Source organism: Dendropsophus ebraccatus, chromosome 8 (assembly GCF_027789765.1).
Source record: "Dendropsophus ebraccatus isolate aDenEbr1 chromosome 8, aDenEbr1.pat, whole genome shotgun sequence".
Lineage (NCBI taxonomy): Eukaryota > Metazoa > Chordata > Amphibia > Anura > Hylidae > Dendropsophus > Dendropsophus ebraccatus.
This window is the reverse complement of record NC_091461.1, coordinates 29,099,658-29,111,957: the sequence shown is the minus strand read 5'-3', so window position 1 is coordinate 29,111,957 and position 12,300 is coordinate 29,099,658. Positions and strand designations below refer to the sequence as shown.

Sequence of the window (12,300 nt, the reverse complement as noted above, 5' to 3'; positions counted from 1 at the left end):
ACTGCTATGCTGAACATACGTGTTTATATGGGTCATTTTACATTAAGAGTGTCACAGTTATAAAAAAAATAAAATAAATGTGAATTATCTCTGACATTTCAAAGTTTTAATCAGTCTGAGTGTTCAGACCCATACAGATTGTGAAAACGAGCCGAGAGAAGACTGAGAGTGCTTAGCGCAGTCCTCTTCCAGCTTTATCACACGAGTTGGGCTCCTAATGTAAGTCTACGGAGCCCAAAATATGCCATTGGTCAGAGCAAACTAAAGGATAAACTTTCTTTGTGGTAAAAGTGCTCATGCAAATGTAGAATGAAGCTGGTTCAATAGGACATGTACAGAAAGCATATAAATAACATCGGAGCCATTGATCTGATTGGTGGTATAGGCATTCCAGTAAAATCCTTTGCTTTACTGTCCGATAAAAATCCTATTAAAGAACAGATACGCTGATAATTCCATAACAAATACATAAAAGGATTTCCAAATACCATATCAGAACGTGAAGCTGCTCATTTGTAACCAATACAATACATACCTCTGGGAAAAACTCCTGAGGGAATTTCTCCTTCTCCAGCATCGGAGTGCTTTCTAATGTGTCTGAGTAAATCTCTTTGCCTGTTACTTTTCTGTACTTTTTTGCTAAGGAGAAAAAGATAAAGTTTCAATGCAACTGCCCTTATGCTCACCAATTCCTGTGACAAAAAAAACCTAAAATTAATGAATGAATCTTTACAATTTCCATATAATTCTCACTCACGCCCCACGATTCCTACAGTGCCATCTGCTTCATCCCAGCTCTGCTACATCCAAATGTTTAATTTCTGTTATTAGTTAATGTGAACAGCAGAAAAATTACATGGTTGAGTCTCAGGAAGTGGTCTGTTACGGGTCAGCTGACTTCCTGTGAAGTACAGGAAGACATCACCTACCAGATCCCTACTGGCAGTTCCCAGACTACTCCTCTACCAACTCAATTTGTATGATGCTGCTGCTCTTTTGGGGTCAGGCCATATCGGCCCTCTTGTGTTTGTCACCAATTTTGCTGTTGAAATTTACCTCAATCACTGCAACTATTTGATTGTGACCAAAACAAAAAAATGCAACAACTAAACAAAACTTTGAGACAGTTTCGGCCTAATCACTTTCTTTTCATGGCAACATGTCTCTACAAAAAAGAAAAATGCATCAAGCTGAGGTGTAATATTGACACTAAGAAACCATTGAAAGCTCGCTCCGCAAGGGTCTGTTCACACTTCGTAAAAGAGGCCGAATTCTGTGCGAAGAGTTCTGAGTGGAGTCCGTGGCAGGGGCTCCGTGCAGAATTCCGCCTGTTTTAGGGTGCGTTCACACTGAGGAATCTGTGCAAAGAACATCCCGCAGATTCTGCTGCTTGCCCCCGTATCTCCGCCCCTGCCATAAACTCCATTTAAGGCTTGGGCAGATTCCGCTGTCTGCAAAAAGTTAAAATGTCAATTCTTTGGGTGGGTGCCAGAATCTTTGTGGGTGGGTGGGGGGGGGAACACGGGGAAGGGGACCTTTTATTTACATAACACATGTTACAAAGTTGTATAACTTTGTAATGTGTGTTATTTTGTGAATAAATGTTTAACGCCGCACTACCCCTTTAAGGTTTCTGGACTATGCCTTAAATCCTGCATTGTGCTTACACAGTGAAAAAACAATTTTTACTTTTTTTTTTTTTACGTTTCTCTTCTGTTACACTAAAATCTTTTAGGAGCTGTCCTAACAAGTCTGTTTATAGCCTTAAAGGGTGCGTTCACACGTACAGGATATGCAGCAGATTTTATGGCGCAGATTTGACGCAAAACTGCAGCTTCATATCTGCGCCATCAAATCTGCTGCAGACCCTGTAGGGTGAACCCACCCTAAGGGGTATTTTGCTCAAACATAACTTTTCATATGTTGCTGACCATGGTGAGACTAACTGTTCATTCAATACTTGTTATTCTTTATTCAGTCTCCTTTCCCCCAGTTCTCAAAACTGTGAGCTACTCTCTCTATCCCCCCTCCCTTCTGAGACGAACGATGTAAGAGAGTCTCTGGCAGACTATCTTTGCAATGCTGGGAGGGTTAACCTGAGGTCAAGTTGTTGATTAATTCACTGTGCTAATGGTACATTCGCTTTAAATCAACTGGTGTCAAAGTTATATCGTTTTCTAATTTTATTCAATTAAAAAAAAAAAATCTCAAGTCGTCCACTACTTAGCTGCTGCATGTCCTGCAGAAAGTAGCATTTTCTGTCCAGTCTGACACTGTGCTCTCTGCTGCCCCCTCTGTCCGTGACAGGAAATGTCCAAAGCCGTATCAATTCCCCATAGAAAACCTCTACTGCTCTGGACAGGCTTTCTATGGGGGTTTGATACTGTTCTGGACAGTTCCTGTCACAGACAGAGGTGGCAGCAGAGAGCACTGTGTCAGACTAGAAAGAAAACACTACTTCCTGCAGGACATACAGCAGCTGATCAGGACTGGAAGACTTGAGATTTTTAAAATAGAACTTACAATTCTATATAACTTTCTGAAACCAGTTGATAAAAAGAATTCTCACCCAAGTACCAGTTTAAGGGTACAAACCCACTTGCCGGATCTGCAGCGAGTCTCCTTGCTGCGTTTTTGCAGCGAGACTCGCTGCAGATCCTGGCCCTATACTTGCAATAGCAGAGAAACTCGCAGCAGGGATGTACATCCCTGCTGCGATTTTGTCTGCAGCCCGCCCCATTAACCCCCCGGCCGCCGGACATTATACATTACCGGGTCCCCGTTCCTGCTTGCTTCGGGGCTCCCGGTGTCTTCACGGCCCGCCCGGCCAATCAGTGCGCTGCGGCAGGGCAGCGCACTGATTGGCCGGGCAGAACGTGCCGGGAGCCGCCGAAGCAAGCAGGAGCGGGGACCTGGTAATGTATATCCTGCCCGCAGCCCCGGCCGCCCGATCGCCCCCCCGCAGACCCGGCCGCCCCCCCGCAGCCACGGCCACCCGATCGCAGCCCCGGCCGCCCGATCGCCCCCCCGCAGACCCGGCCGCCCCCCCGCAGCCACGGCCACCCGATCGTCCCCCCGCAGCCCCGGCCGCCCGATCGTCCCCCCGCAGCCCCGGCCGCCCGATCGTCCCCCCGCAGCCCCGGCCGCCCGATCGCCGGGGCTGCAGGGGGGCGTGTAAGCGATCAGTGCTGCGGGGGGACGGGCGATTGGGCGGCCGGGGCTGCCGGGGGACGATCGGGCGGCCGGGGCTGCGGGGGGACGATCGGGCGGCCGGGGCTGCGGGGGGACGATCGGGCGGCCGGGGCTGCGGGGGGACGATCGGGCGGCCGGGGCTGCGGGGGGACGATCGGGCGGCCGGGGCTGCGGGGGGACGATCGGGCGGCCGGGGCTGCGGGGGGACGATCGGGCGGCCGGGGCTGCGGGGGGGACGATCGGGCGGCCGGGGCTGCGGGGGGACGATCGGGCGGCCGGGGCTGCGGGGCTGCGATCGGGTGGCCGTGGCTGCGGGGGGGCGGCCGGGTCTGCGGGGGGGCGATCGGGCGGCCGGGGCTGCGGGCAGGATATACATTACCAGGTCCCCGCTCCTGCTTGCTTCGGCGGCTCCCGGCACGTTCTGCCCGGCCAATCAGTGCGCTGCCCTGCCGCAGCGCACTGATTGGCCGGGCGGGCCGTGAAGACACCGGGAGCCCCGAAGCAAGCAGGAACGGGGACCCGGTAATGTATAATGTCCGGCGGCCGGGGGGTTAATGGGGCGGGCTGCAGACAAAATCGCAGCAGGGATGTACATCCCTGCTGCGAGTTTCTCTGCTATTGAAAGTATAGGGCCGGGATCTGCAGCGAGTCTCGCTGCAAAAACGCAGCAAGGAGACTCGCTGCAGATCCGGCAAGTGGGTTTGTACCCTAAGGGTACAAACACACACACCATATACGCAGCGTATTTACTGCTGCGATACGCAGCAGATTAGATCTAAATAACTGAACACAGCATCGTATCTGCTGCGTATCTGCTGCGTATCTGCTGCGTATCTGCTGCGTATCTGCTGCGTATCTGCTGCGTATCTGCTGCGTATCTGCTGCGTATCTGCTGCGTATCTGCTGCGTATCTGCTGCGTATCTGCTGCGTATCTGCTGCGTATCTGCTGCGTATCTGCTGCGTATCTGCTGCGTATCTGCTGCGTATCCATTGTGTGTGTTTGTACCCTGAGGGTACAAACACACACAGCAGATATGCAGCAGATCTGCAGCAGACTTGGTGGTTCAGATTTGATGCTGTGTTCAGTTATTTAGATCTAATCTGCTGCGTATTTGTTGCGTATTTGCTGCGTATCGCAGCAGTAAATGCGCTGCGTATACGGTGTGTGTGTGTTTATACTAAAAGTTCAAAGGAACAATCAGGAATTACAAGTATAATCTAAATCAAAATGACTTTTCAGAAAAAGAAGAAGCACCATTCGGAACAAAAGTTAAATTATACAAAATTTATTCTCGTTTCAATTTGTTTTATGGCACATGCTAAATATGTCCCATCTACATCAATCTCATTCACTGTCTCCTTGATTAAGATCATCAACTTTTTATGCTTAGAGACCATTAAACTCTTTAGAGGTGGGAGAGGGGAAGCTGTGGTCAGACAATCCTCATTAAGAGTCATGCGTCGTTCTAGTGAAAAATCATGGAGCGTTGTTGCCCAGAAATACAATAAAATGTTAATGGTTTTTTAATACTGTTATCTAATTTTATTTCGCCCAGCATTATAGATGATTGAGGCTTTTGGCACGAAAAAAAAAAATGACTGATGACTGTAAAACTTTGAAACGCTATGTCTACAGGAATGCCACTCAAATATCTTACAGTGGTGAGACCCTATACCCTCAATTATAAGACCAGAGGTAATTTGGCTCTCGACAGGAAAGGAAAAAAAAAATACATTAATGAAAAGGTATAAATCGAGCCAATTAGTTCATTTCACAGTTATTGCCACTTCATGACGTTTCAAATTAATGTGATGTAAAGGGCCGATTAATGTGGTCTGGCCCGACCATTTACAATGGGATGTGTTAAAGAAATGAGCAAGTCATAAATTACGTAGGTGACTAATCTGGAAAATAACCAACTTTTTTTTTTTTTTCTTTTTTTATATATATTCTTGAAGGAAAAAAAGAGAAACAGTCAACTACATTTTCTGAAACCAGCTTTAGAATTCTTAATTTCTACACACAGTTGACAATCCCATAATCCAGTGCAGATTAGAGATAGGCGGATAGCTTGGCAATCTGCTTATCAGCCTGCTGCCTTTTAACTTGGGTGCCTGGAAGAGCTGGATCTAGCCCTAGGAAACTTCTCTGTTTCCCAGCACTGGATCTAGCTTTTCCAGGCACCTGGGGAAGAGCAGCAATAAGTTAAAAAGGCAGCAGGTTGATAAGCCTATCGCCGAGCTAATGAATCGTGGTTAGGGGACTGTAGACGAAGAGCAAAAATGTCCTAGTATGGGATTAGTCTACAGTCCCCTAACCTCAATTCACTAGCTCGGCGATATGCTTATCAACCTGCTGCCTTTTAACTCATTGCTGCTCTTTCCCAGGTGCCTGGAAAAGCTGGATCCAGTGCTGGGAAACTGAGTGAAGTTTCCTAGGGCTAGATCCAACTCTTCCAGGCACCCAAGTTAAAAGGCAGCAGGTTGATAAGCCGATCGCTGAGCTAATGAATGGAGGTTAGGGGACTGTAGACTAATCCCATACAAGGACATTTTTGCTCTTCATCGGATGGGGCCCCAGAGTTCTGTATAACGTGTGCCAGGAAAGCAGTACGATTATAGACTAGTTAAAATGGAATGAAAACCTTTAGTACACATTTGTTTATCATCAATTAATGATTATGGGGTTCACATCACATTTTGTGCTTCCATAGCACATATGCTTCAGCAAAATCTCAACCAGCTGCCAATATCTGAGCTCATATCAACAGTGTCCAAACTTAAAGGGGTATTCTGCTGAAGACACAAAAAAACTGTGTGTGAGCCTCTGTCTCCCTCTCCTCCCTTCTGACACAGCTCATGTAAACAAAGTCATTGACAGGCTTTATCTAAAACTTTGGTTTTTGTTTCATGAAAAAGACAACAGCACAAGGATCCCTAGCAATAAATTTTACACAATTATGGAACAATGGTCTTGATCGGTGGGGTTTTACATCCATGAAAACAATGGGCTCACACTTTGCAGGTGACTACTTATATTCTGCTGCTTCCAATGGTTACAAGCGGATGAAGTTCAGCCTCTATTGGGATTAGTAATAAAATGTTATGGAGTTTATTAAATCCACTCAAGTGTCAAGGCAAAAATAATCCTGTGTGCACATCCCTATTACACAGCACTCTTTATAAGCATCATGCATTGTCTCAGGACAGCTTACCTTTGAAGTCATACTGATAGACGTTCTTCAAAGACTCGTGGAGAAAGTAAAAACTTCCGAGAGCCTAAAAGGAAAAAAGATTCCACAATCAATAAACACGAACACACGCCAAACCGGAATACAAGATTCTCTACACCAGATCAAGGGGAATTCTAACTAACAAAGTTATCCCCTATACTACAGTTAGCAAGCTGATTGTGGGGGGAAACACTGTCCCTCGGGGCATAAGGCAAATGATTCTTCTTTTTTTTTTTAAGCATTTGATACAAATGTTGTGTACTGCATATATTTAGGCAGAATTTATTTATACAATGAAGAGTATTATTTAAGAATAAACTATTTCGGCAACAAATAACCATGAAAGGCCTCACTTTTCAAAGCTTATTTTAAAAACATTTACATATGAAGCATTTGTACTAGCATACTAACTTTAGACAATTTGAACATACATATAATGTAAATAAAACCCAAATGGGATTATAAATACCTACATATATATTTCTGCTACATATAAATTCTGAACATACACACACGTACAATATGTACAAACAATTTTTTTTTTCTCTTTCTTTTTTTTTCTTGTAAAAAGGTGACAGATGCCCGGCTGGCAGTGTGGTCTTGGCTCAGTGGCTTCTGCATAATTTATGACAAGCTGCACATCCAGAAATTAAAGATTTGCTGATTTGTCAGAAGCGCCTGCATGAGGTCCTACCCATCTCCTTGACATACAAGTTAATCCTACAAAACATACTGGTATACACTTAATTGATGAGAAGACTTCGTAGCGATCTTGGCAGCTGCCTTAATGTTTCCGGTTTACATTTCCAGTGCATAGAAATCTTATAGTCATAATAATTGTAACCTATTTTGCACACGTACCTAAACTGCAACCCTGTAACTTTTAAAAGATTTAAAAAAAAAAAAAAAAAACCCTGCATTGTTTTGTCAGATTAACACTTCAGACTGGTAAAAACGCAATTCTAGTGCTCTGAGCACCCACCAGGGTACAGAGAAATTTCTTATTCTCCTCACTGCTATGCCATAACATGATAGTGCTAGTGAACATGGACTAAACAGGCTGGTATTTACATAGTACACTACTGTGAAAGAATGGGTTACTGATGCATCAACTTTGCAAGATGCTGTGTGAGCCTGTTTATGCACCTCTGTGACTTGTAACTAAATTCTACTTTGCATAGTAAGTGCTACAGATTCGACAGCACTTGGCAGCCCTGTGGACACTGGTTTTTACGCAAGGGACAGCCACCCCAAATATTATGGGTGATAAAAGATGAGGGGAAGCAGGGAACTACCTTTCAGGAGTATTTGTCAAGCTCTCTACAGCACATGCTAAACCCAAACCGCTTTTCCTTGACTTTTTCTTGCGCCATTTGTTACTAGACACAGATTTCCCCTACCAACAGAGAGTGGACAGCAGGAAGGAGACACTAAGTGGCCAAGACTTTAGAAAGGGCAAGTTATCTTCGGTAAATGTAGAGATTTAGAAATAATGTTAGGAATCACACTGGCTATGAAATGACGGGAAGCTGTTTGAAATTACAGTGATCCTTTACATTCATTTTGCATCGCATAGTGACCGAGCCTAGGAAAGCAGTTTTCTCCATCTATAAGTTACTGGGGTCAGTGTGAAGGGGACTTCACAGGTTTCCTATAAAAAAGGGGCACTACTGTGAAATTTTTCTTCTTTCAAATCAACTGTTTTGAAAAAGTTTTAGAGATTTGTAACTTACTTCTATTAAAAAAAAATCAAAAAAAAATCTTGTCTTCCAGTACTAAGCTGAAACATGTCCTGCAGAAAGTGGTGTATTGTTTTCAGTCGGACAGAGGTAGCAGTAAAGAGTTGAACTGCCCAGAACACTTCAACTTTCCTGCTCTGGACAGTTCCGGTCATGGACAGAGATGGCAGCAAAGAGCACTGTGCCAGACAGGAGAGGATACACCACTTCCTACAAGATGTACAGCAGCTGTTAAATACTGGAAGATTTGAGATTTTTAAAAGTAGATATATTGCAGACCTATATAAAACTTTCTGGCACCAGTTGATTTGAAAGAAAAATATTTTCGCCAGAGAGCCCCTTTAAAATATGAGCATGTTTTGAGTCTACATACTGGGGTAGGTGAGCAAATAAAAGTGAACTCGCTCATCCTCGTGCCTCCATTGCGCCGCTCCGGGGTCCCGTTCACCACCGCCTGTCACTTTTCAGCTGGACACCGGGAACATCATCTACGTGGCTCTTTCAGCAGCAACATCACGGCCCGGCTGAGCGATTGCCCCAGTCACTGACTGGCTGAGCGAGCATTGTCCTGCCCAAGACACCGATTGGGGGCAATTACTAAGCTGGCGTAGTGACACTGCATCTAGCAGAGCTGCAATACCCCAGCTGCTGTGAACAGGACCAGAGAGCAGTGCTACAAGGGAAAAGGAGGGGTGAGTTTACTTATTATTCCCCCCTCCCGATTTTCGTGTTTTGGGACTTTTCTTTTAACCAGCCCAATATACTGAGCCTATTGCAATACAATCTGCCACGTGGTTTCTCTACACACTACCAGCTCACCAATGGGCTGGTATCCAAAACAGCAGCCGTCTGACCTTGTTGTCAGGCATCTTGGGCTCGTCATTAGTCATGTAAGTAGAGCAGTTGGTGGCCGGCTCTGGCCTCCCTAAGGTATTGACAACAGGCAACAATACACTATCAAAAGCAGATCTACCCAGACAAGCTCTCCAAATTTACTTGTGCTCAGAACAAACATTTAATGCATTACCTCAGGCAAAAAGATCGAGCTAATATGATAGTCTGAATATTAAAATAAATATATGTCAAATAGATTGCCTATAATGACACAGAAGCCGTAATTCATGCAGTCATAAAATCTATAATTAGCTAGAATGAATATTGAAAGTTAAAGTTCAACAGAACTTCTGAAATGTTTAACCCGCTCTATCAATACAGTTCAATGATTCCATTTGTTAATGGACATGCCATAGATGGAATATTAATCAGGTCGGGCAGCGCTGACAGGAAGTCCTTATCTCTAACCAGTCCCTTCAACCCAAGTGTGTGTCAACAGTATTTCTGTCACATCGGACTTTATTGATTACATGTCTGTATTCTTTAGGAGAGAAGAAAAAAAATAAAAAAATATTTTACATATTTATAAAGCAGATTGTCAGAAACACACATTATATTCCCATTAGGAGAGATGCAGTCTATTATACCACGTCGGAAAACAGGCAGCGGCAACAGATTTGTGGGAAATTTACATTTACATCATCCGAAGGCTGCACGCAGCCAGGTCTTAGTGACTGTCAGACATCTCATTCCCATTAGATATAATTTATGTAGCAATTATCTTAAAACAAGATGAGAGCAGGCAATATGTTTTACATCCCATCCGAGGGGAGGGGGAACGCTGGTTGTTGTTACCATTTACTTTAGTAAAAGTGTTGTCATGTTCGGCAGGAAAGTATTGCTGGCCTCCTATGATACAGAGGCATCATGTGATTCTATACGGCAATACATCTCTATTGTTACACAGCAGGTATTACTTAAAGGGGTTCATCCCACCGAAATTATGCATGGCATATGCATCAGATATTTCATAAGGGTCTCATAGGATTTCACTGGCTGAGTGGGCCTGCCACGTCTTGGAACCCTGGAAGTGGCCAAACACCAAGCACTGGAAAAGTAGAAGGTGGGTGGCAGCGATTGAGCCAGGGAGGTAAGTGGATGTAATTGTTCTCTACCACCCCCTCCAGAAGCACTGCCGAAGGAAACAAAAAAAAAAAAAAAAAAAAAAAAAAAGGTGGTCCTTGTCAGACAACTTCTTGATGTTGTTAAATATGCTGTTCTCTTTTAAAGAGGTTACCAGAATTAGAAGGAAAACAAAGCAAAAAAACAGGTTCCCCAAGTTGTGTGCATCATTGCAATTCAGCTCCATACCCTTCAAAGGAACGGAGCTGCAAAACCAGCACCCAAACTCAGGACAAGAGTAGTGTCGTTACTGGAAGAAAGTGACCATGTTTTATAAATCCCGGATAACCCCTTTAAAGCCATTTTCTATGGCCACAGTTGGGTGGAAACTCTAGTAAAAGTTGCTATCCAAGGTATCAACACTCCATGACACCAGAGTTTCCCACAAAAAGTGTAGTGCTCCTCTCCTAGAGACATCATAGGAGTGCCCCATATAAACATAACCTCTCTGTATAGCCAAAGAGTTCAATGATGAAATTCTGCAGCTGCCGCTAGGGTTAGTCGGCTACAAGGACACAGAACTCAAATGTAATATAATGAAAAACAAAAAAAAAATGTGTGTGGGGGGGGGGGGGGGGGGAAACTTACTAAATTTTCTCACTTCTATTTTTCACTAATGGCCCAGTCACTATGAAAGTGGTACCAGGACAAAAAGTATTTGTCACCTATACCTACCCATGCACTTAACCATCGCTAAACGCAAGGCTAAAGCTTATACAGTACGTCATTATTGGTGGGGAACCCGTCCTGCACCCAACTCAGCTGCCATTAAAATATGTCAACACTATTTGCAGACAAATTAATAGGGAGCAATCCATCATTCCTGTATTAGACTTATCAGGAAAAGTACATATTATACAACTGTTGTGCTCGGATTTTTAGGTTTGGTTCTGACACAGCGACATATAAAAGAAAGCAGAAGAAAAGGCCATATGTAGTTAGGCAATTTCTTCAAGTAATCTTGGGTGGGACTCAAGACAAGCCTATAGGTTTACAAAGAAACAGGAACTGGACCTACCCTCCAATCAATGTCCTGACAATCAGCTGGAAAGGGAGGGGTTAATCTTATCGGCATTATTCATTTGGGTCTAGTGAAAAGCTCTTCTACCACTATCTGTACAACAAGGTGCAATAAAGATATAAATAACCTGCTGTTAAGGTTAACATAATAAAGTCAGCTGTGTATGAATAAGAGCGGTCATTACACAATGAAGTAGTTTATACTGTCAGGCTGCGCGATACGCTATTGTGTGATTCATTCTTCACTTTTTTTAGATGCGTTTTCTATTTTATGGTATACCAACATATGAGCTCACAATCTTATCATGGAGAATTGTAAAGGGTGTGCTCTGACACATCAATGCCATTATGGATACAAATGTTTAATGAAGGGAGGAAAACCTGGTAAAGCCGGAGAAATACGTTTAATTTGCATTATTAAATTAAAATGATGGGCAACAACTTGTATACCATAGTGTAATGAGGATGTTGGTGCAACTAATCTGCTCTGTGTTGGCTTTAATGTAGACATTGCAGAAAGGTCACTTTAGGCCCTATTACACAGGCCGATTCAGAGGAGCAGGCAAACGCCGACCTGTCAGGCTGCTGGCACTATTACACCCACAGCAAGCGAGCAGGTAAGTCCGGGGGAGGGGGGGTGGATGTCTGATCGTTTGTTTCAGCCTGTTAAAAGACTACGATCAACCGATTGTTTTCTTTTATTACATAAAGTGATAATCGCTTGTATCGGCCGATAGTCGCTTTGTGTAATTGGCCTTTTGATGTCCGAGGCGTAGAGAGCTTTTATATTAGTGGGGGCTACCAACTGAAACAGTGGGGAGAAGAGCAGGACTGGGCATTGCCACTAAAGGAAGCCTTTATAGAAAGTCTATGGAGCTAGTCTTCAGTGGGAAGACCCAACGCTCCCCTGTGCACTTTTTCACGGCGGTCACTAAGGTGTTAAAGCGACTCTGTACCCACAATCTGACCCCCCCAAACCACTTGTACCTTCAGATAGATGCTTTTAATCCAAGATCTGTCCTGGGGTCCGTTCAGCAGGGGATGCAGTTATTGTCCTAAAAACAACTTTTAATCCTGCAGCGCTGTGTCTAACGGCCGG

General features: G+C 44.3%; 1 protein-coding gene across 2 annotated transcripts in view; it reads right to left on the bottom strand.

The window, feature by feature from the left end:
• Window positions 1–12,300, bottom strand: part of INPP5A (inositol polyphosphate-5-phosphatase A) — a 265,474-nt gene that overhangs the window by 119,681 nt on the left and 133,493 nt on the right. For both annotated transcript variants that reach the window (XM_069980070.1, XM_069980069.1), the window contains exons 5-6: window positions 6,409–6,472; window positions 536–639 (exon numbers count right to left, since the gene is read on the bottom strand). In XM_069980070.1, coding sequence (XP_069836171.1) covers window positions 536–639; window positions 6,409–6,472 — 168 coding nt within the window. The remainder of the gene's footprint in view (window positions 1–535; window positions 640–6,408; window positions 6,473–12,300) is intronic.